Raw genomic sequence first — 23,416 nt, 5'->3', positions numbered from 1 at the left:
TGTTTCACCAACACCCTTAGAGGCTGCCATCCCAGGCTCCCTGGGGTACCCAAACCCCCTGGGTTAGAGCCCCTGCCTGGTTCAGCTGGCAGATGATGAAGGAACATCTGCAGTGATTTAGGGCTGTACCTGTCGTGCTCGGGTGTGTGGGATGTGTGTGTGACCTCCTGCCATGCTGAGCAGGCCAAGGAGAGAGTCTCTGCTCTGTATGCCAGCATGAGACTCATTAACCCATGGCTTTCCATGGCTCTGCAGCTGAGAAGCCCTCAGCAGAGCCCACCCCATCAATACCCAGCCCCTTTCCCCCAGGAACAGAGCTCAGCCATGGAATAGCTGTGGCACAGGTCTGGCACTGCCCTGGCAGCATTTCATGGGACACTGGGAGCAAGGACAGTCCTTGGAGGTGAAGGGCACGTGCTCCAGGTTCTACATGACCAGCCACCTTGCTCCAGGCTGCCCAGCAACCTGGAAACAATTTCCAGAACTCCGTCCAAGCCATTCAGAGATTGGAAAGTGGAGATGGGGAAGGAACAGCCCAACTGTGCCTGGATGGAATCTGCCAGTCCAGCAGAAAGCTGCACCCACAGCAGCACAGCCCCCGAGCAGGCTGGTGCAGGCAGTTCTGCAAGCACCAGCCCTGCAAAACCATCCACAGGCGCTGGAAAACCCCGAGATACACTCAAGAAGGAAACACCGTAACTGCAGGGGCTCTTTTCATTAGTTTTCTGGCTTTGTGTAGTACCTCCAGGACGTGTTTCTCCTGTGCACTGCAAAAGCAAGCAGAGACTGCACAGCCAAAGGCAGGAGCAGGATCTCTGAGGATGGGATGGTTTTGTTTGGTTTTTTTTCAAAGTCCAGGAAAACAGTTTGAGAGATACCCATCTCCACAGAGCATTCAAACCCCACGGGGTGACTGTGAGCAGCCATCAGGGAGCTCCCCAATGGAAAAGAATCCAATTCCCACCAAAATCACCGTGGCAGAGGAGAGGGCGAACATTAACCAAGCAGCACAGCCTCCCTGCAGGGTGAGCACAGGATATTTCAGCTTTGGGAAGCAAAACATTTCACAGACATGGCCAGCACAGCGTCCATTTAACTCTGTGACTTTGCCACACTGAAATCCCAGGGATTGCTGTCTGGTCAGTCCTGTTTGGGAGCAGCTGTAAGGACATTGCCCCATCTGTAGCTGGACCCCTCTAGCCCCACCAAGCCAAGGGAACAGTGTCCCATCTCCTATTGCCTTCCCAAAACCTTCTACTCACCATCTTACAGGATTGCTCCCTTTGCTCTCTGTTTCCCACTGGCCATTGAAATGCATGGTTAAACTAATTACTTTAACAGCCAGTCTCATCTCCTGTCTTTCCCTGTTCTTGCAGCCTCTGACAAAGAAGCTTGTGATGTGATTTGGGATGATTTTGCTTGGTCCTTATCATGGGGAAGAGGCTGTTTATTGTATTGAAAAAAAAAGGGGAGAGAAAATGGAGGGAGGTGAGGGAAGAAAATGAGAGGAAGAAGGAAAACTTGGGATGCATGCTGGCAAAAGAGTAGTAAGGGAAGAGTTGTTCTTTTCCAGTGAAAATGATGATTTTTCTTTAAGCTTCTGATCTCAAAACCTTGTGCCAAGCCCCCACCACAGCTCGTGAGGGGAATGCTGCTCTGGGTGCACTCAGCACTCGCTTTGTTTTGTGTTTTGGGTTTTTATTGCTTTCAAATGCTCCTCTTGAAGGGAATCAAAAGGTGGGGCTGGGGCCACACCTGCTTCCTGGCAGGCTGCAGCACTTTGCTGCGATATGGCCAACAAACAGAGCAGCCCACAGCTTGCAGGAGACCCCTGGGAGGGCCCCCAGAGACCCCCTGGCCCTGCCCCAGCCCCTGACCCCCGCTGGCCAGAACAGCCTTTCCCTGCACCAAGCCCCCCAAATCACCATCTCCAGGGTCTCCCCACGCACACACTTTGAATCTCGGCGCTGTGTTTGTTCCCTGGTTTCAAGCCCGACAGATTTGGGCATGTCTTTGACAGAGGTTCACAATTTGGATGTTAAATTTAGCCGCGCGCTCGGGCTCTGATTAGAGATACCCGGGCTGTTTACTGCCTTTGTGGGGAGTTTGCATCCACGGGGCTGAGGGGGAAGCCCCCCGAGGCTCTCTGATCCTCGCCTGGTGATTAGGAGAGGAGGCTGAATCACCACATAATGATGCCCTGGTATTTCCCTCAGTGGGAGCGTGCCCTGCCTTCCTCACTCCATCCCACCGAGGGCTTCTCCAGCACTGCTGGCCCTCAGTGCAGCAGCTCCAGCAGGCCACCAAAGAGAATCAGAGCACTCAAATAAATGGACAAATGGTCCCATGAGGTGAAGAGACCAGAGGCAAGTGAGGGTCTTCAAGTGTTAAATGCTTGCAGCTGATCTGCAGCCCTGAGGTGTGTTTGGCCCTTGCCACAGGTCCCATGGGTCGTGCACTAATTGCTGACAGCACAAGGAGGAGGAATGGTTCTCTTAATCTGCATGAAAAATCTGATTGATTTCACCCAGTTTCCCTCTGGAGATCCTCGAAATCTGTGGCAGGGAGCCCTGAGCTTGGCTGTGCTGCTCCTCCCTGGTAGCCACCTGCATTTGGGAATTAGGGCCGGTAAATTGACTTTTTTTTGCTGGTTTCATGCTATGCAGAGCTTTCAACCCATGGAACAAAAGTCATAGAAACCCTCTCTTCTGCTGGTTCATTGCCATCATCTTCCAGGGTCAGTCCCAACAGGATTTTCCCTGGAGCTGAGCCAATTCACCAGATTTCTCCTCTCTTCAGGGCACTCTCCCCCATTTTTCTGTTAAGCTTCCCCAGGGCCCTTGGAAATGTCCCCGTGCCACTTCTGGATAATTTTGCATTATGACTGTGGCATAAATGATTGCAGAAGCAGAAGACATATCAGGGACATCACAGACATCTCCTGGGGGATCTATTACACTTCAAATTGCACTAAAACCATGCTGGAAAAAGAGAAACAAGACCCTCAGAGCATGATTGCTTCCCAGTGCAGCCTACTAAGGGAGAAACTGCAGCGGCAGGTCATGGGGGATAATTTCCAGGCCCAGGGTGGGAAGTTGCTGTCAGGGGACACAGACTCTCTGTGATACTGAGCATGGTCCTAACACAAACTCTTGAAAAGTTGATGGTGATGCCTGCTAGACAATTCTACCCAGGTTTTGACTGTGTCTTTCAAAGTTTCAGATCACTTCCAGAGGAAATGAGGCTTCTGCCTCATGCCCCAGATGCGTATTCACTCTCCATCCCTCGTAATAATTGCTGAAGCCGTTGATTGCTCTCAGTCCAGCTGGTAATTGAGAGCAAAGTTCTAAGAAATATTGAGGTCACAACAGGTTTTGAAAAACAATTATCTGGACAGAGGAGTAAAACCCTGCTAATAGAGAGGGGAAAAGCAGCAATGTTAAGTGAAGCCCGTCTTAGATGTCAGGAAATAACACAGGGAAGAGGGAGGTTAAGTACATTCCAGGAGAGATTCAGACGAAAGCTTGCATCTTGTTAAATGCCAGAAAACCCACTCCTTGCTGAAGGTTATCCTCCCATATTGAGTTGCTGGTGCCCAGGAAGGCATGTGCTCTGGATCCAGCTTTTCTTGTGGTTGTGGAGTTCATAACGTCTCTGCTCTGCGGCTTCTCTGATGTCTTATGAGAGATGAGTTCACATTGCCGTTTGAGTACAATTCAATTAAAAAGTCAATTAGCCCAGATACAAAGCCATCGGATTCATTAAGCCTGCTGCTGGTGGAGCAGCTCTGCTTTGGTTCTGGTTGATTCTGGTGCCTTGCTGCACTCTGGGCTGTGTGGATCCTGGCCCCAGCCACGCGTGCGCAGCCTGCCCACGTCTCCTCGCCAGGTTCAGCAGTTGAAAATGCTGCAAGGGAGTAGCTCTAGGCAGGTCCCTACATGCTGCACAGCTCTCAAGGGCTGTTAAGTAACAAGCAGCAAGCAGAGCTTTTAAGAACATGGTTTTCGACTTCTCAGAAGGAGCCACAGTGCCTTTCTGGGTCACCTATCTCTGCCCCCCCCAAGTTTTTCTTTAATTTGAAGTACATTTGGGATTATGTTGTGTTTCCTAAAAGTGAAATGATGGCATGAAAAAATGAGTCTGAATTTTGTCAAAACTGAATTGTGTTGATTTTTCTCCAACTTTTGCTAGTTTGACTTCAGCTTCAGAGCAGTTGTTTCGTAAAGGGATGGCCACAGAGTGATTTTTGGATATTTGGCTTCTATTTACCAAGGAGAAAAGGATTTGAAGCAAATATGAAATTTACAGCTTTGTATTTATCAGCAATTAGATACCTCAGTGAGAGAATATGACACATACTGTTAGCTGGGATCTAACAATTTGTTCCTAACATTCAACTTGAGTTACAAATTGAACTAGTTCTGGTTCTTAAAGAGATGAGTCTTGAAAAAGTGTCTGGAAAAACAAGTCTTCCCTGTTTAAATTAGGAATGTGCCAAATGACTGGCAGGTACTTGATATATAATTTAAATTTAAAACAGGAAGAAACAGTTCTAGATAAAGATCTCCTACGATATCTAGGGGAAATATATGCACCTATATTTAGCTTATCCCTGGTTTCAACCCCTAACTGCACACACAGCAGCATGCACTTAGCTTTTGAAAAGAACAGGCCTTGATCCTTTAACAAGCTCTGCAAAGCTCCCTAATAAAGTTGCATCCCTGTTAATCACATGTGTGCTCCCCAGTTCCTCCTTTGATACACCTTGTTCACAGAGATAAACAGTGGAGCCACAGGTGCTCGGGAGCTGTTGGAGAAGGGAGCTGATGGAAGGTGGTCATGGACAGCAGATCCTCCACAGGAATCCTGACCCTTGGGCTTTGCCATGACAAGGGAGCAGCCAGAGAGATTACTCAAGGGCTGAGGGTGACACGGAGCTGGAAACCTGCTCCTTCAGTCAGCACAGAGAGGACAGCAGGGTAAGGCCTGTGAATCAGAAGAGCTTTGAGGTAATTGAGACAGAGCTTGACTAGAAGGTGAGAGAAAGCTGTTGGAAAGGCCACATTGTGGGGCTGCACATTCAGAAGGAATTTTTACGACATGGCATGTGTTCCCCATCGTTGCTGGGGAAGGACAACACATCCTGTAGCACAGGGAGAGAAAGGGAAGGCAACCATAGAGAGGCACATAAATCAGTTTGTATTTTGACTCTCAAAGATAATTTTCAGAAATTTCAGTGGAGAGAGAAGTTAAGATGGAAAGGGGAGGCTGGAGAAACAAAAGAAGAGGAAGTTTGGATTATGGGTGGAGAGTGTAGATATGCTGTTTGACTTAGGAGAAAGCAGAATGAAGGGAGGGCAAGATTGTTCACAAAATACCTAGTCAGCCTGATCAGTGCATTTTGCGTGTCTTAGCACATTTTGCCTCCTCTATAAAGGCAGAAACTGAAGCAGAGAAAGTGAAGAAATCTGAGCCAGCGTGGGGATGTGAGAGGACAGGTCTGTCACTGGGACAGAGGGAAGGAGAGCTGAGCTAACAATTGTACCAGTGAAGGTCAGGCTAGACGAGCAGGGAGGTGAGGCTGAACCCTTGCAGACTTTTATCTGTAACACGCTGACCTAATGAGAATTACCGATGTTCTTCCTTTGACACCTGCAGGGCTCAAGGAGACACCACACCATGGAAGTCTCCATCAGGAGTCACTTCCTGAGTGTTGCTGTTTTCCTGATGCATTGTGTGGTCCACAAGGCCAGCTGTGAGAAGGGCAACACTTCCCCTCTGCACTTCACCCACTTCTTCTACAATGCCACCATCTATGAGAATTCAGCCCCCAAGACCTATGTGGAGAGCTATGCCAAGATGGGTATTTACAAGAGAGAGCCTGAGTGGGACATCAGGTACAGAATAGCTTCTGGGGACAACACTGGTCTGTTTAAAACAGAGGAGCACGTGATTGGGGATTTCTGCTTCTTGAGAATAAGAACCAGGAGCAGCAACACAGCACTTTTAAACCGTGAGGTCAAAGACAGTTACATGCTAATAATCAAGGCCACAGAGAGCACCTTTGCCTACGAAGCCTGGGCCAAAGTCTTGATCCATATTCTGGACAGAAATGACTTGAAACCTCTCTTTTCACCCCCCTCCTACAAAGTGTCCATCAGAGAAGACACTCCTCTGAAAACAGTGGTCAGCACGCTCAGTGCCACTGATGCTGATGCTGGCCAGAACGCTGAGTTCTACTATGCCCTCAACACCAAGTCCAACCTATTCACTGTGCACCCCACCACGGGGGCAGTTATGGTCACAGGCAGGCTCAACAGCACCCATCGAGGCAGGCATAACCTGCAGGTTTTGGCTGTGGACAGAATGAGAAAGATCACAGAAGGGAATGGCTTTGGGAACTTGGCTAGTCTCACCATCCAGGTGGAGCCATCTGCCAGGAAACCCCCCTCTATCTCCTCGGTGAAGGTGACATCACCTGACTCAGGTGAAGACTTTATCTATGCAACTCTCTCTGTAGAAAGTGGTGACTCAGAAGCAGGGATTGATTCGGTTGAGTTTGTGGATGGAGATCCGGGAAGACATTTCAGAGCCATCAGATCCTACTTTGGGAGCACTGAGTTCATGATTGTGTCAAACAAAGAGATAAACTGGTTACTTTACCCCTTTGGTTTCAACCTCAGTGTGCAAGCCAAGGACAAGAGCAAGCCACCACTGTTCTCTCCTGTCAGAGTTGTCCACATACCTCCCTCCAAGTATGTTTCTGCCAGGTTTGAGAAAGAAGTGTACCGGGTCCAGCTCAGTGAATTTTCCCCAGCTGGAAGCCAAGTTGTTATGGTGAAGATCACACCAGCTGTGCCAAATCTTAAATACATTTTAAGACCTACTCCTGACAGCACAAGCTTTAAGATCAATCCTCACACTGGACTGATAACTACAGTCAGAGCAATGAACTTCCATGAGCAGTCTAGTTTTGAGCTTGAAGTTACAAGCAGCAACAGTCACACATCCACCACTGTTATTGTTGACATCACTGACTGCAACAATCACGTTCCAGTTTTTACTCAGTCTTCGTACCATGGGGCCTTTGATGAAAATGTTCCTCCTGGCACCAGCGTCTTTACAGTAAGGGCTACAGATGAAGACAAAGGAGACAATGGCTTTGTCACCTACAGCATAGCCAACCAGAAATCAGTTCCCTTTGTCATTGACCCCTATTCTGGTGTCATTTCCACTTCCAAGTCGATGGACTACGAGCTGATGCAGAGATGGTACCACCTGCGGGTGTGGGCGTCAGACTGGGGCTCACCCTTCCGCCACGAGACCGAGGTGTACGTCTCCCTCACGCTCAGCAATGTCAATGACAACGCTCCTGTGTTTGAGAAGGCAAGCTGCAGTGGCACCATCCCACGGGACTTTCCAGTTGGGAGCCCTGTGGCCACGGTCTCTGCAATCGACAGTGATGAGCTGCAGCATATCAAATACGAAATCAAGTCTGGCAACGACTTGCAGCATTTTGAACTGAATCCCATCTCTGGAGTAATATCCCTTAGAATATCTCTGCGAGATCTTCCTTCTGAACAGCCACTTTTCTACTCTTTGAAAATAACTGCAACAGACGGAGAGAACTATGCTTTGCCAACATCTGTAAACATCACTGTGGTCAGCCAAGGCCTCCCCGTCCAAATGCACTGTGAGGAAACAGGAGTCTTGAAGCAACTGACAGAAACCATCATACACTCCATCGAGTCTCAGTCTCAAGGCCATGGGCAGGATGATGAAACATCTCTGAACTTGCACCTTATAAACCATAATGCTCCTAAGTTTGATGACAGCTTTCCACGATCCATTGATATCATAGAGACTGTTCCCATCAACTCAACTATTGCTGACCTTTCAGCCTTTGATCCTGACACTGGTTTTAATGGAAAATTGGTTTATGTGATCTCAGATGGAAACGATGACAGCTGCTTTACAATTGACCTGGAACTGGGTCTCCTTCAAGTCCTTTCTCCTTTAGATCATGAGCAAACCAGCTTCTACATTCTCAACATTACTGTGTATGACCTTGGCACACCACAAAAATCATCTTGGAAACTATTGGCTGTGAATGTGTTGGATACCAATGATAATACTCCTAAATTCACTCAAGGTGCCTATTGGGTGGCAATACCAGAACATGTAGCAGCAGGGACAACAGTAGCTCAACTGAAAGCAGAAGATGCTGATACCGATGACAATGGGAGAGTAAAATACTCCCTCCTCACCCCCACGGACAAGTTTGCCATTAACAGTGTCACTGGAGAAGTGACAGTTACAGGTGCTCTAGATAGAGAATTGTGGCCTTGCTATGTGCTGAAAATAGAAGCTAGGGACCAGCCCAAAACAGGCTTCCAGCTGTTCTCTGTCACAGACCTCGTTGTGACTCTGGAGGATGTCAATGACAACACCCCTCAGTGCCTCCCAGCCCTCAACAGTGTGAAGGTCCCCGAAGACCTGCCCGTGGGGACCATTCTCCTGTTCGTGGAAGCTTTCGACCCTGATGCTGGCTCTGGTGGGGAGCTGAGGTACAGCCTCATCAACAATGAGGAGATGATGTTTCATGTGGATAAGCTGACCGGGGCGCTCCGTTTGGACAAGGAGCTGGACTATGAGAAGAGGGACTCTTACAATCTCACCGTGCAGGTCAGTGACGGTGGGAAGCCCTTCTCTCGCTCTTCCCTCTGCCACCTGGAAGTGAACGTCATCGATGTCAACGAGAACTTGAACCCACCACGCTTTGCCTCCTTTGTCTTCAAAGGCTGGGTGCAGGAGAACAGCCCCAAGGGCACGTCTGTGATGATGGTCACAGCCAAGGACATTGACAGGGGCAAAGATGGAGAGGTTCAGTATTTCCTCCGAGAAGGCACTGGCCTGTCTGTCTTCCACATTGAGAAGGACACAGGTAAGGACATCTTCATTTAACAGTGTACCTTGAAGGCTTAAACTACCTGCTGTGTTTGGCTTGGCTCTTTACAATGTTCTATGCATTCAAGCCATTCTTGATTGTGCAGGGATTTACTAACTTACCCCTGGATTAGGGCTTTTTCTCCTTAAAATAACAGCACATCAATGTCTATCCTCCCCCAAAATACCATGGTTTTCTCTATCACCTGTGTACCAAAAATTAACCTCAGCAGCAGCAAGCCCCTCACACAATCTCACAGCCACACAAGGTGGGTGTGAGAGTTTGTGTGTGCAGCAAAGAGCAGGAAGCAGACTTGAGACTGCTCTGTCATCAAGGACTAAACAGTCTGAGTTCCTTAAATCCCTCACAAACACTCCCTGTCCTTCTCCCAGGCACCATACGGACCATAGGATCGCTCGACCGAGAGGGAACATCTCACTACTGGCTGACTGTGCTGGCCCTTGACCTGGGAACAATTCCTCTGTCTTCTGTGACTGAAATTTATATTGAAGTCACTGATACCAATGACAACCCACCTCAGATGTCCAAACCTGTCTTCTATGCCTCTGTGATGGAGAATTCCCCACCAAACACATCTGTCCTTCAGCTTGATGCCTTTGATCCAGACTCCAGCTCAGAGGGAAAACTGACTTTTCACATCCTGACTGGAAATCCTCAAGGATTCTTCACCATTAACCTCATTACAGGTAAGACTGACCCAGCTCAGCATCTGTTTTTGAGGCTTCCAAGTGCCCAGAGGATGTTGCATATTCAATGTAAACAGCCCACACAGCTGCCTTTGTCACACTTCTCTGCTGCAGCAAAAGTCCCAGTCTCCAAATACACTCTGTGGGTCGGCTGAGGATTGAAACCCTCAACCTGAGGGCTGCCATTTGCATCCAGATGGCTCTTAGAATGACACAAATGTGCTGCTTTCAAAGCCATAAACAGTTGCTTTTAATCTTCCCCCTTGTAAGCAACTGTTGCACATCCTGAGCCGGGGAACAACACCCTTCTGGAGGTGACTGTTCCTGACACAGACCCAGGCAGGATTAACAAAAATGAATTCCACTGCACTTAAAGGCTCCACCCATTCTCCAGCACCATTAATGTAGTAAGTGTAGTAAGCCTCTTCTGCCATCTTCCTAGACTATATCTTTCATCTGAGGATTATTTACCAGATCTTTCCGAGCCATCAAAAACCCGCTGATGTTTTGTGTAAACAGCTTCCTCAAACAATCCCAGCAGAGCTGACATTGGGCCAGTCTGGCAGGGAAAGCTGTGCCGAGCCCTTCATGCCATCAGCTCCTGGGAGAGGAGGGAAGGGAGGGCACAGACTATGGGAGAGGATTAATTGCATGACTTTGATCTCCTGGAGATGATAAAAGCAGTTCAGCTACTGCAGCGGGATGGAACCTTTCTCTCAGATGAGGAGCTGGGTGGATTGGAAAAGGCTAGAGCTGCTCTCAGCTATGTGTTTCCAGTGGTGTGATGGCTCTCTGGCAGTGCTCTACAGCTGGCTAGGAGGGGAATGGAAGAAAGAAATTATTATTATTATGAAATACTAAAATATTTTTGTCACAAGAACCTCATGGGGTGTGTTTACATGGCACTGTATAAATGCACCTGGAGATGTCAGCTAACTGTGACCACTGCTGCCCACAGCTGGAGCTGTCTGTGCTGCCAGAAACCTTTTAGCCTGGTCAGGACATTGCTGTGCATCCAACCTTCCCACATAATCCAAACTGCCATGCACAACCCAGCCCCAGGACAGCTTGCACAATGCAGGGTTCTGCAGAAATGTTCCTTCAGAAGCCCTGTGGCATAAAACCGCTGCCTGTTTGATGGGATGTGGAGCAGGATGGCTGTCAGGACACCGAGCTGGCTCCCCTCTTCAGCTGAGCAGCCATGCACCCTGCAGAAAATGCAGCCTTTATGCTGCAGGCAAAGCTTCCAGCCCCATTTGAGTGCAAAGTCACGATCCAAGGCTGTTCCGCAGCAAAATGAGTGACTCTGGCAAAATCCAAATGTTTGCTAATGAGACACCTCACCTCTGAGCCATCCCATTAATCCTACCTTAGACAAAAAAAGCTCTCTCAGGAATGAGTCATCTCCTCTCCATCTCTCCCTATACACGAGTGATTTGCATGAGAAGAGTGATAAGTTTGTCAGTTCTGAAAGAAACTCATGGGCTGATCTTATCTCTTGGACAGTTGCTGGAAGTCTATTCTTTAAACCCTGAGCTTGGAGGTTGTTTAAGGTCCTGCTTCCAAGCCTGATAAGGATTCAGTTATCCATTATTTTACTTGCATGTCACCCAAAAGAGCCTATAATACCTGTGAACATTGGCACAAATGGAGCAGTTATACCCTCATGTTTACAGTATCTAAAGAGAAATCATTTGCTGCTGCTGCCAGGAGGAATATCACAGCTTGTCTAACGTTCAGGGCCCTAGGCAGCCTTTTGGAAACCCAGTAGTAGTTTCATTCTGCAGACTTGTTGTTCCCTTAAGTAGAATAAAACCATAATCTTTGGTCTCAGCTTGGTAGTGCAGTGCTGAAAGATGAACTGCTGTCATCCCCATTAGTGCAGGATTATATATATATATATAAAAAAAGGGTTATCCCACTGCAGGGCAGAGACTGTGATCAAGACATCTCCTTTTTGCCTATCCCACATGGTCATTGTCATCAAAAGACAGACAAATAAACACAGTGGCACTGAAATAAGAACACAAGAGGGCCAGAGGTCAGTCTGGGTCTCTCCTAGGTAGGACATTTCTGGTAGTGGCCTCTAGGCAAAGGGAGAGGAGGAGGAGGAAGAGGAAGCTCTTTCTCATCCTGTGTCTTAATAGGAATTAAGGTCCTGATGTGCTGCTACAACAGGTGTATCTACACCCAGAATTACCCTGCAGAATAGCCCTGGATAATCATTTAGGGCAGAGTGACACACTATTGCAGGTAACCTAATTTGGTCCCTGGTTGTGTGTTTGATTCAGTGCCTTGACATGGGCTGGATTGTGGAGATATAACCAGCAGGGCCCTTGACTTCTCCTGAGGCCTTGCAGGGGAGCCAGAACAGCCATGGTAACTGTCCTGGCTTCTCCAGCATTCCCAAACACCACAGGAAGGCTCTAAGATCTCCGAGCTCTCTAAAGAGGGTGGAGGAAAAGGAGGAAAATACATGAAAGGCTGATGAGAAGAGGGAACAAAACTGTGCACTGAGATGAAAGCTCTGTGCCATGGGCAATGGAATCTCTCCAGCCCAGCCTGGCAGCTGGTGTGGAGCAGGGTTTGTGGGAGACAGGGGTAGAGGGATGCATGGAGAGATGGGCAGGTAGCAGGGCTTGGGGTATTCTTGTGCTGGAAAGGTTTTCAGCTTGTTTTGTTCAGGATTTGATGTGAAGGGGGTTTGAGTGCAGACAGGACCAGGAGGAACTGGGAGGCTGTGGCAGGACAAAGCCATTCATCCTGCTGAAAGGCTGTTTGAAGAGTCCTTTTACTTTGGGTTGTTTGTCTCCAGCTCTTATCTAGTGCTTGTTCTTCTGGTGTTTCTTGTGCTGTGGCAGTGTCCATTGGCTTCCCCAGGGTGTCTGTCGTTCCCTGCAAGGAAAGATTTCTCTGCATGGAGGGACATCCTGCTCTTTAGGCCCAAGGGATGGTTGCATGGCTGCTCCCCAAAATTAACATAACACACAGCTGAGCATGGAGCAGTGCACAGTGGGGTCAGAACAAGAGGTGGGGTGGTAGGAAGAGAAGAATAAAAAGGTTAAATGGAAACAGGAGTAAGACAAGAGAAAGAGGGTTTTAGGAGGACAACCTCTTCCCTTCTCAAGCTCTTGTGAAAGCCTCAGTGCCTGCAAACCTGATTCTGCCTATTTTAGCTATCTTAGATTTTCCCCCCTGCAGCAAGGGCAGGGGGCCAGCAACCTCCAGCCCTGTTCTTGCCAGCAGAAGTTATTATTATTTTTTGTTCCCTGACAACAGTGCCCTGGTAATTCTAGTGCTCTTGTTCCAACATGACCAGCCTTCCTCTCTGCCCTTTGCAGGCAGCACGCAGGAGAGAGGCAGACAATCCTTCCTCACTGCTGTGTGTGGACAGGCTGCTGGAGCACAGTCTATGCCTGCCTGCATACAGGCAGCAGAAGGCATTGTTCCTGGGCCCTCACCTGGATGCAGAGCTTGGCTAATTGGCCAGCTGCAATTAAGACCTTTGACAGTGTTGTTCAGTCTCTGTAGGATTCAGCAGAAACCATCAGGGCCTCATGCAAGAACACAAATACAGGACACCCACTCAACTCCATCACAGGTCCCATGGGACAGGCTGGATGGGGTTTTCCAGCCGGGCAGGGCACTGATAACTCACACACATGCACATGCACACACAAAACACTCATTAAAACTAAGCATGCACTTCCCAGGCCTTGTAGGGGACAGCAGAAAGAACCAAGGAACTGTGTCCCCAGGCCACAAAAGCTGATGGCAGCTCCCTTTAATAACAGCTTCCACTTGCATTTTAGCCCTCTGGCCTCACAGGGTGTATAAGCAAGCAGCACCAAGTGAAAATGTGCATTAATCCCAGCTGCCTCTATCAGGAGCTGTGTGCAGGGTCCATTTCCCCAGCTCCAGGTGCTCCGTGCCCATGTGAACACTGCTGTCAGTTTGTGCATCTCAGCACCGCAGCTCCAAACGGGAATTAGGGTGATTAACCCTAATTAATTAACCACAAGGCCTTTCAGATCCCAGGGCAGAGTGGTGACTGGCTCCAGAGCGGGGAATCAGGAGTAAGGGACAGAGTTTGCCTGGGGTCAGGAGGAGAAGCCAACCCTTTGCCTTGTGGCTCAGCAGATGTGAAGATAAAGCAAAAAAATTCCATCTGGTGAGACTCCCAGCTGGGATACAGCACAGGTTATGTGACAGAGAGCAGAGTCAGCTCTTACTCCCCAGGAGAATGAGCATCTTCAGTGATACAGACATTCAAGTGTCATTAAATTCCAGTTCATCTGCCTTCACTACAGTCCTTCTCCAGCACTAGAAAGCTGAGCTATGATCCTGCTTTCTTTCATGTTTTTCATTGAGTCATGGAAGAATTTCAGGCTGTGGCCAAGCAAATCCAGATAGTTACTCTAGAGTGGTTAAGTTCTCTTCCAGCAGCTGGTGTGCAGTAATCCAGTACAAAATAGGTGTTAGTCTGCTGCAACTGGATTTTGGAATTTGATAAACCAGAAACATCCCCAGTGTGCACATGAGTGTCTGTTTTCAATATCTTTGTGTCCTGTGGGCAAAATTATGAAGCATTCCCTGAAGTAGCTGCAGTCCTGTCCTCACTACCAACTTATTGGACAGGAACATCAGAGATCTCAGTGAGCTGCTGCTGCAATTCCTTCTCCAGGCCCCCATTACAAGAGCATTTCCATGAGTTTTGCTGCTAATGGGGCCATACGGGCTCTCACTAACCTGGGAAAGTTTTAAAAGCTCCTCTGCTGAGTCCTCTTCACCTGCTGAGATGTTAAAAGGATGATTAGGGAGAGGAAAAACCCCACTATGACAGACAAGCAAACAGAATTTTTCAAGCCATCTTGTCATAACGCATTAAGGAGTGTTGATTTATGATTGTAAGGGCATCAAATAAATGTTTATCACCGTGGCTGGTGCCAAATGTGAATAATCCCAGAGAACAAGTGGAAACGGTGAGCACGAGTCGTGTTCCAAGCAGCTGCTCCTTCCTCCCTCCTTCAGCTGCCTCGTGTTTCCTGCAGCCATCTGAAATTTTCTCCTGCTGTCATGCTCAGACAGACACACACAAAAACTATGGTACACCTGAAGACAACACTGTTAATTAAACCTGTCTGGTTTTGCGCCAGAAATGAGAGTAGAGATGGGTTCGTGCAGCTGGGATGTACAAGTCTTTCATGGCACGTGCTCACACAGACATGGCATCCCATGGGAAGCATTTCCCAGGGTAGCATGAACCTGTGTCAGTGCTTGCTGTGCTCAGGGAAATTCACCCTGCCTTTTGCTGGTGTGAAGAAGGAAGGAAGCAGAACTTCCCTTCACAGGAGAGAGAGACCGTGATAACTGGGAGTGGACAAAAACACTCACCTGTGTCAGCCTTGATGACTTTCAGGAGTTCAAATATTATATATGCAATTTCCATTGTTGGTAAAGCAGTTGTAAAATGATTTGGAGCTGCTTTTCCTCAAAAGTGAAGAGTCAAGGCACTCAGCAAGGACTGTTGTGAAACCAGACATGGAAAGAGAAGCCTCAGCTCCATCCTTTTCGCTCTTTCATCTACTCAGCTTAGTCATTGATGGGCCAAAAAGGGGCAATTATGATGTTTTTGTTTCAACTCTATTTTGTTTCAACTCAAAGTTCTTCCCGCCTGCATCCAACCTGTTCCCTATGGCTAAACTACTGTTTATTTTTCAGAAATCCCTCAAATCTTGCAATTGTTGGAGGAGTCACCCTCTGTCTCAGCAAGGCTTAAATATTATACCAACATTATTTTTGACTGTGTACCTTATTTTTAGCCTGAATGCATTTGTTCTAGCAGTTGAGTAGAGGGTATTTCCCAAGACAGGAGACAAACTTTTGTCAAAACACTGTAAATTACAGAGAGCAAGGTTCAGCAGAGGAAAAACAGGAGTAGAGACTTGTTAAGAGGCCAGACTTGTGCCAGCACATGCAGAATGTTTCTTACTTAGAGGCATAAGAAAAGTTTTGTTTTCGTGGTCCTGCAGCTTTTCTCACCTAATGCCTTGCCAGCCCTCAACTGATGCAGGCATCTGGTAGGTGTTTCCCCTCCTCCGTGGTCTCTGTGATCAGAGAGCAGCAGCAACACCTCCACAGAGGGATTCAGGCTGGGAGGGGATGGGTTACCCTCTGGGGGTATCTGCCTTTCTCCTCTGATCACAAAGGGAGCCTGAAACGGGACAGGTGGGCAGGCTCATCTTGGGCATTCAGGGATCTGATCAGCCCCGGCTTTTCTTGCATGCTGAGTCTTGGAGCTCAGAGGGTTTCTTTCTTGGCAGGTCTGATTTCCACGACTTCACGGCAGCTGGATCGAGAATACAAGGCTGAACATATCCTAGAGGTGGGTAATGATGATTGTAATTAGCTTTATTTACCTACAAGTGTATTAAGTCCTCAAAGGGTTTTCCTTGCAAGTTGGAGCACAGAGAAAGAATCTCATCCCATCAGCTCCCAACTGCTGGGAAACTTAATTAAATGGTGTGTGTTAACCCCAGAGACAGCTGCAGCAGTACTGCAGGGTTTATTATTTTCTTGCTGAGGACTGGAGCAAAAGTTCTGTTCTGGAAGCTGTGGGAATGCAGGAAGGGGACTGGAACTGTCCTCTATCAGGATGGTTTATACATCATGGGGGAAAGAACAAGCCAGAGAAACCCGCCCTTGTTTATCTCATTGTATCAGATGTTGCTGTGTAGCTTTGCTCACCAGCCCCCATCCCCAGCTGCTCACAGCTATGAGTATTCCCATCAGAGAGATCTGGAGGTTTTTGAGCCTATCAGGGTCTATCATTTCTGTCTGCAGTGCAACATGCTGGGAGCGTGCACAGGCAGGGCAGGGTGAGGATGGCTGGTGCCTGGCCAAGCCGTGGCAGTACAGATGTTTTCAGATCTCTAATCTGTGTGTGATCTCTAAAGACCAACCTGACCCACTGCCCAGAGCAGCTGGAGGCAGGAACCCTGCAAACTCATCATGGACAGGCCCTGCACAGTGCCAGCTGCAGCCTCCAGGCTTTGCCCTGCAGAGAGGAGCAGTGCCCCTGAAAATGCTGAGATACAAATGCAGACCCACACAAAACCCCCTAGCTGAATCCTTGTCCACCAGGCTGGAGGCTGACTGGTCACACTCTAGGTCACCTAAGAGCCCTGTCACTCACTCCCTTTGGTTGCTGAGTCCTTGCCCACCAGGATGGAGGTTTGCTGGTCACACTCTAGGTCACCTCAGAGCCGTGTCACCTACTCCCTTTGCTTGCTGACAGGTGGCTGTCTCTGACAACGGAGAGCCAGCCCTGAAGTCCACCAGCAGAGTCGTGATCCAGGTGCTGGATGCCAACGACAGCCCTCCCAGTTTCCCCCACAAGCTGTTCATGGTGCAGCTCCCCGAGAGAGAGGCCTCAGAGACCCCGCTGCCCGTGTACAGGCTGATCGCCTCCGACCGCGACCAGGGCCAGAACAGCCAGGTCACCTACACCGTCGAGGAGGAGGAGGAGGGCATCTTCACCATCAACCCCACAACCGGCACAGTCTTCTCCAGGAAAGCTTTTCCTGCCTCTGAATACAACATACTCACGGTGAGAGGAGGGGGAAGCGCAAAGAGCGGATGGGGAGAGACAGGCGGAGTGGGAAAGAGAGAAAGGGGTTCAGAAAGAGAAAAGATTAAAGAGATGGAGAGAATGCAGCAGTGGAGAGGAGGAGAGCTTGAATAAGGCAAATGTGTTAAGGGAGAGAAAGTGGGAATGGTAGGAAGTGCAGACAGTAGGAAGCTATTAAAAATGGACAATAAATGTAAAATTAATTGTCCAACCTATCTTCAGAGAGGAATACAGTGATCCATGATCCCATATGGCTGTGGACCCAAACCTGAGCAGTTTTTGGGTTCCATCATGCCTCTATATGGCATTCTGATCAGGTCATGGAGCTTGGATGTGGGTTCAAAGCCTTCCCACAATCTGTGGTACTTGCAAACAAGGCTTGTGATCCAGGTCTCTGCTATGGATAGAGCTTGGCAGATTTACTTGACAGTAAAGAGGAATTTGAGCTGCATGGCTCTGTCTTGGAAGCAACCAGAGCATGAGCCACTGCCTCAGGGTCTGTTTCATGGGATTTTGGGTGCACTGGGAGCTGAAACTTTCCCTGGAGCTCCCATGAGCTAACTCAGCTCTCTCCCTGGGTGCACATGCCTTCCTCTGCAGGTCAAGGCCACAGACGGTGGCAGCCCCCCGCTCTCCTCCCACGTCAGGCTCCACATCAGCTGGGTCGCCCGGCCCGGCCCTTCCTCAGAGCCTCTGGCTTTTGATGAGCCCCACTTCAACTTCGCTGTGATGGAAACAGATCCTGTGAACCACATGGTGGGAGTGATCAGCATCGAGATGGGCCCCAGCCAAGTGTGGTTTAATATCACAGGTGAGGCACAGAAATCAGAGCAGTGTCCATGAGCGTTTGCTCTGGCTCCCTTGGCTTTCAGCGCTCGCATGCCTGAGCTAATGGAATTGTTTGCTTTAGGTGTAGGTGAGCTACAGGGAAAGCTTTCTCACAGGCACCAGGAGGTTTAAACAGCCATTAGACAAAGCTGCCCATCCAAGGCCTCAGGTGCCAAGTGCAATTACCCAACATGATTTTTTAATGGCAGTCTGGAACTTGCCTGTGTTTGAGGTGTTCTCCGATGTCACACGAAAGGCAGGGCATGCCAGTGCCAGCTCCTCCTGGAGTCAAGTGACACTCTTGGTTTTGTTAAAACTGCCAGCGAGGATCCAGGTGTGTGGCTGAGTGTTACAGATACCCCCCATATCTCTCTCCCTGTTGAGTCTTGAGCAGGGAATGGAGAAGGAAGCATTCCTCAAAGACTTGGTCTGCCCTAACTTGTGGGGCTCTCCCTTCTTCCTCACCACATCCCAGGGGTGATTTAGACATGGAATGTGGAACTCTAGGGCCTCCTTCAAGACACAGGATTCAGAGGGGACGTGGGCTGTCCCCCCAGGGGACTCTCCAGGCATTGTGTGCAGAACTGGTCCCACCAACAAGGGCCAATTGTGCTCATGTAATTTGATGTTTTGAAGTGGTGCCCTAATCAACCTTGCACAGCCTTTCTCTGGTACTGCCTGCAGGGCCTGTCCTTGTCAGACAAAGCCTTAATTGGGCAAGTGAATAGTTTCTCCCCTTACTGTGTTAGGGCAAGGATAATGGTGTATAAATACAATTAACCAACAAAAGATACAACACTACAAGAAGCAAGAAAATATCGGTGCAAGGTTTATCTGGCATTAGTAGTGTCTGCTTGGGTCTGCAGAATTAACGGTGTATTCCTCTGAATGTTATCCCATCATTTCCCTGCTAAGTGCTGGAGCGTAGCTTGACCTCATCTTTCCCAGTTCCCAGAGCTCCAAGTGGTGCTGAAGGCTGTCTTGGTTTCTATCCTGCTGGAAAAGGACAGGATTTTATTTTCCCTGCAAGGGAAGGAAAGCATCATGGTAGTTGGCAACCAAGGGGATGATGCAGAGATCCAGGAGCCTTCAGCATCTCATTCAAAGCTTCCCCAGACCACAATCACTTTGTCACTGGGATTGATGGAGTCTGCAAAAACTCTGACAAAGCAACATCACTCCTCATCTCTTTCCTTTTCTGGGCGTCTTCTTTCCATTGGACACTGTGCACAGGGAGCTCTTCTGTCTTTTCTCGGGGAAAGACATCCATGGGTCTCTCTTCCTTCTGTCTGTGCTTCTTTCTGTCTCCTTCCCAGCAAGAGAGCAGTGGTCTGGATGGCTGGTGAGCACTGCATTCCTCCAGCAAGGGAAGATTTGTAATTCTACAACCAGCAAAGATTTACCAGCTGGTAATAGAATAAAGCAGAACTCAGAGCATCCAGTAGCCAGGAAGGAAGAAGTTGAGACCTGAGATAAATTACAGGAAACTGTTTCAGCTTCTCCATATCTCAGAACAGCTTTGCAGGGTTTAATGTGCAAGAGGGGCCCAACAGGCCCCAGCAAGTGAGGCATGAGAGAGGAGCTGCCATGCCAGGGCTGAGCAGCAGTAGTGTGAGGGACAGCTTTCTGCTGCTGAGCTGCTCAGGCCTGCTGTTCCTGGCCATTCTCAGCCATCTGGGTTGGAGTCAACAGGCTCTGCTCACCCTGGAAGCACCGTCTGCCTCCCCAACTGTTGGAGTGTTGAGAATTCAGGGAGCTCACAGGCTCCCAGCCACGATGATGGGGACCATTGCTGATATGCCCACAGTGTGACCTTGAATCAGAAGCCAGCAAGAGCCCTGTTCTGCCCAGCAGGTCCCTGCTCCATGCTAAGCTAGTGATGGTGCATGGCTGGAAACCTTGTGCAAATAAATCAATGCTCAAATGGGCCTGTTGCCAGTCTAGCCAGGATATCACATGCATAAGTGCATCCTTTCCCCTTCTCTTCTCCTCCTCCTCATTTTCTCTCATTCCCCTCATCTTCCTTTTCACACTCCTTGGTCACCATCTGTGACTGTCCCTTTGTCCAGCTTTGCCTCTTTGCCTTGTCCTTCCCATCTCCTGTGTGCATCCATCTATCTGTCTGTCTATCTATCTATCTATCTATCTATCTATCTATCTATCTATCTATCTATCTATCTATCTATCTATCTATCTATCTATCTCACGTTATTTTGAGTTTCCAGATTTGGACTAAACCTTACCTGTGGCACTGTCCCCGGTCTGGCTGACTGTAACTGCCCTCCTGTTTCCCTGTCTCCCCCTGCCCCAGGTGGTGACGATGACATGGATTTTGACATTGAAAAGAGCACAGGCAGCATGGTCATTGCAAGACCTCTGGATGCAAGGAAGAAGTCAAGCTATAACCTCACAGTAGAAGTCACTGATGGGTCCAGTACGATCAAAACCCAGGTAATGTTTTTTTCTTTAGTGGAGACCCTGTTGAGAGGGAGCATATGCCAAAGGGAACCTTTCCTCTGGATCTGCTGAGCTCTGGATCACGTGCCAGGCACAGAAATGTCCTCACACTGTGATCCTCCATTACACAGTGACAGTGTAATGGAGGATCCTGCAGTACACAGATCTTACACCGAGCTATGATTGTTTTTATGTTGTTGGAAACACAGCTGGTGTAGGAAAGCTTGGATCTTTCCTGTTGATCCCAGGCAGCACACAGGGACACATCCACACCAGCCAAGCTCCAAAAGGAGGCACTTCACTCTCAGGCATGTCCCTGAGCCCCAGCTAAAATGATGAGATTTTGCTCATCTTTACTACCCTGAGGAGGGGTGTTCAAGGCATGATCTTTCACTAGTCGTTTTCTCCATGCATAAGTAGCAGCCAAAAATCCAGCCCTCAATGCACAGGAAGACCTAGGATGTGAGTCACCTGTCAGTAATGCTTATCATGGGAAATTCTCTGTGGGGGATGATGAGTGAGGAACTCCACCATTCCTGTGAAACGTGATGCTAACGGATGGCCACATGTCTCAACTGTCTTCAAGTATTGTTCCAAATAAACAAACAAAGCCCCACCTTGCCTAGTGTGCATTCCATGCCACCTTGCATCTCATCCCCACGTTTATTTTGGCACTCAAGGCCGCGAGCAGATGTCAAGAAACCTGCTCGTGTAAAACCCCCATGGCATGCTCAGGTTTGCTGAAGGAAGCAAATTATTACACTTGGTTGAGGCTTCCTAAGATGCAGGAGGCACATAGTAGGAGGGGCAGGACAGCCAGGGTAGGAGACCACACAGGAGAAAGCAGTGACTTCCCCAGCAGGATTCAGGATTCCCAGCATGTGCTGTTCAACGCAGAGAGGAAAACTTGGCTAAAAAGGGTAGAACAGAAATTTTGCTTCTCCACACAGTTGCTGCTCTTGAGATAGGCCAGACCCTCCCTTCTTTAACCAAACATCCCCTTCTGTCAGCTTTCTGTTGAGTAAATAGTGGGGGTTGCTGTGTAGGCACCAGCCAGCAGCAAAGCTGGCACCACGACTGAGCTGCTGCTGCTTTCCATGGCAGGCTCTGACTGCTTCCCCATGTGCCAAGTGCAGGCACGTTCTCTCTGAAGGCCTTGCCAGAGACTGGAGAGATTTTGAACAAGGAGAGGAAGCAAACTGAAAAACACAAAAGGGGAAAGCACAGCAGGTTTTCCTTGGGATCAAGGACAAAGGGGCTCTCGGTCATCACGGATGGCAAAGCTCCAAGAGTTGGAAAACTGTGATGGTTATGGCACTCAGAGTGTGTCAGCACCCAAGAAGGATTGGGAGCTGAGAGTTTACATGGCTGCTTGTCCAGTTGCTGCACTCACTGTGCTATCTCTCTCACAGGCATTTATCCACGTGATTGACATCAACCAGCACCGTCCCCACTTTCTTCAGAGCCACTACGAGGTGAGGATTCCTGAAGATACCCCCTCAGGGAGAGAAATCCTTCGAGTCAGTGCAACAGACAAGGACAAAGGAAAGGGGCTTATCTACACCATCCATGGCAGTGTGGACCCCAAAAGCACAAGACTTTTCCAGCTGGATCCAGGCAATGGAGCCCTCACAACAGCAGAAGGCTTCAGTTCCCAGCCCATGCCTCAGCACACCCTCACAGTGATGGTGAGTCCTAAGCAAGCCCAGCCAAGCTGAGTCCACCAGTTTGGCCAGGATATATGGGTCACTGGAGAAATTAAAAGTGGTTCTAGTCTTTGAGGGAGGATTTGTCTGGAGCAATAGGGAAGAGGAAAGCAGGGTGTTAACCTTTACTATATGGCTAAATGTAGGTAACACCCTGCATTCCTCTAACCACCTTCTTTGGAGGGCCACTGGATTCTTACAAAAGAAAACACAGTGTGTAATAGTTAATGTTTGCTTTCAAATTCAAGGCTGAGCTTTGGTTCTGAAACTTCCAGGCTCATTCCCAGCCAAGCGGTTGGTACCATTGCAAAACAGCCATCTCTGTAAGAGTGCTGATGAGTTACTTGGAATATGGTGCAGGCAAGACTGGCTCGTCCCTGGGTGTGACTGCTCCTGCTCTCTCTCTGCCATTCAGGTGCGAGACCAGGAGGTCCCCATCAAGCGGAACTTTGTCCGAGTCATCGTGCACGTGGACAGCTGCAACCTTCACCCTCCCCAGTTCAGCAGCATCCATTACGAAGCAGAAGTGCTGGACTCTGCCGTGGTGGGCACAGAGGTCATACAAGTCAGAGCCCTTGATCAGGACCAGGGAGCTAATGCTGAAATCCACTATTCCCTTCAGGCAGGTGAGAGCCATGCAACAAGAATGGTTTAGGTTGTGATCATACCTGCATTACCATGCTCTAACTGGTGGCCACTTGACCAGCTTTCTCTGGCTGTTGCAAGGAACATCAAATGGTTGCACAGCTCTAAAATGTGATTTTCTTCCTACCCAGAAAAAATCCAGAGTGAGTAGGTAATGTCCATATTATGGATTATTAGCATCTTTTCTTAAGAAGACAGCTTAATGTTGAGTCACTGGTCAAAGAAAAATAGTGACTGGACGAGTTAGAACAGCGTAAAATCTGCTCCTCTTTTTCCATGGGAACTATTCAGTTGTTAGGCAAAAGTACTCCCAATTCCCACAGGAGTCATCACCATTCCACTATTTCTACCAAGAAATACATCCTCAAGGAATGGTGAGAACCCTCTCAGCATTGACTGGTGGTGGTTTTGAGTCATTCATGCTCAATGGGCAAATATTTTATCATTCACTATGAAGGTTAAAACTGAAGTATTTATGTCTGTGCCACACGGCCTA

At 48.6% G+C, this 23,416-nt stretch overlaps 1 protein-coding gene across 1 annotated transcript in view; it reads left to right on the top strand.

Annotated features, from left to right (window-relative positions):
- FAT2 (FAT atypical cadherin 2) overlaps positions 1-23,416 on the top strand; it is a 57,415-nt gene that overhangs the window by 5,906 nt on the left and 28,093 nt on the right. The window contains exons 2-9 of the mRNA XM_063168872.1: positions 5,659-8,944; positions 9,340-9,654; positions 15,978-16,039; positions 16,952-17,263; positions 17,885-18,095; positions 20,424-20,563; positions 21,982-22,257; positions 22,691-22,901. Of these exons, the coding sequence (XP_063024942.1) occupies positions 5,680-8,944; positions 9,340-9,654; positions 15,978-16,039; positions 16,952-17,263; positions 17,885-18,095; positions 20,424-20,563; positions 21,982-22,257; positions 22,691-22,901 (4,792 nt within the window). The 5' untranslated portion in view covers positions 5,659-5,679. The remainder of the gene's footprint in view (positions 1-5,658; positions 8,945-9,339; positions 9,655-15,977; positions 16,040-16,951; positions 17,264-17,884; positions 18,096-20,423; positions 20,564-21,981; positions 22,258-22,690; positions 22,902-23,416) is intronic.

This window comes from Melospiza melodia, chromosome 14 (assembly GCF_035770615.1).
Source record: "Melospiza melodia melodia isolate bMelMel2 chromosome 14, bMelMel2.pri, whole genome shotgun sequence".
NCBI lineage: Eukaryota > Metazoa > Chordata > Aves > Passeriformes > Passerellidae > Melospiza > Melospiza melodia.
The sequence above is the reverse complement of the archived record's forward strand: the minus strand, read 5'-3'. Positions and strand labels throughout refer to the sequence as shown.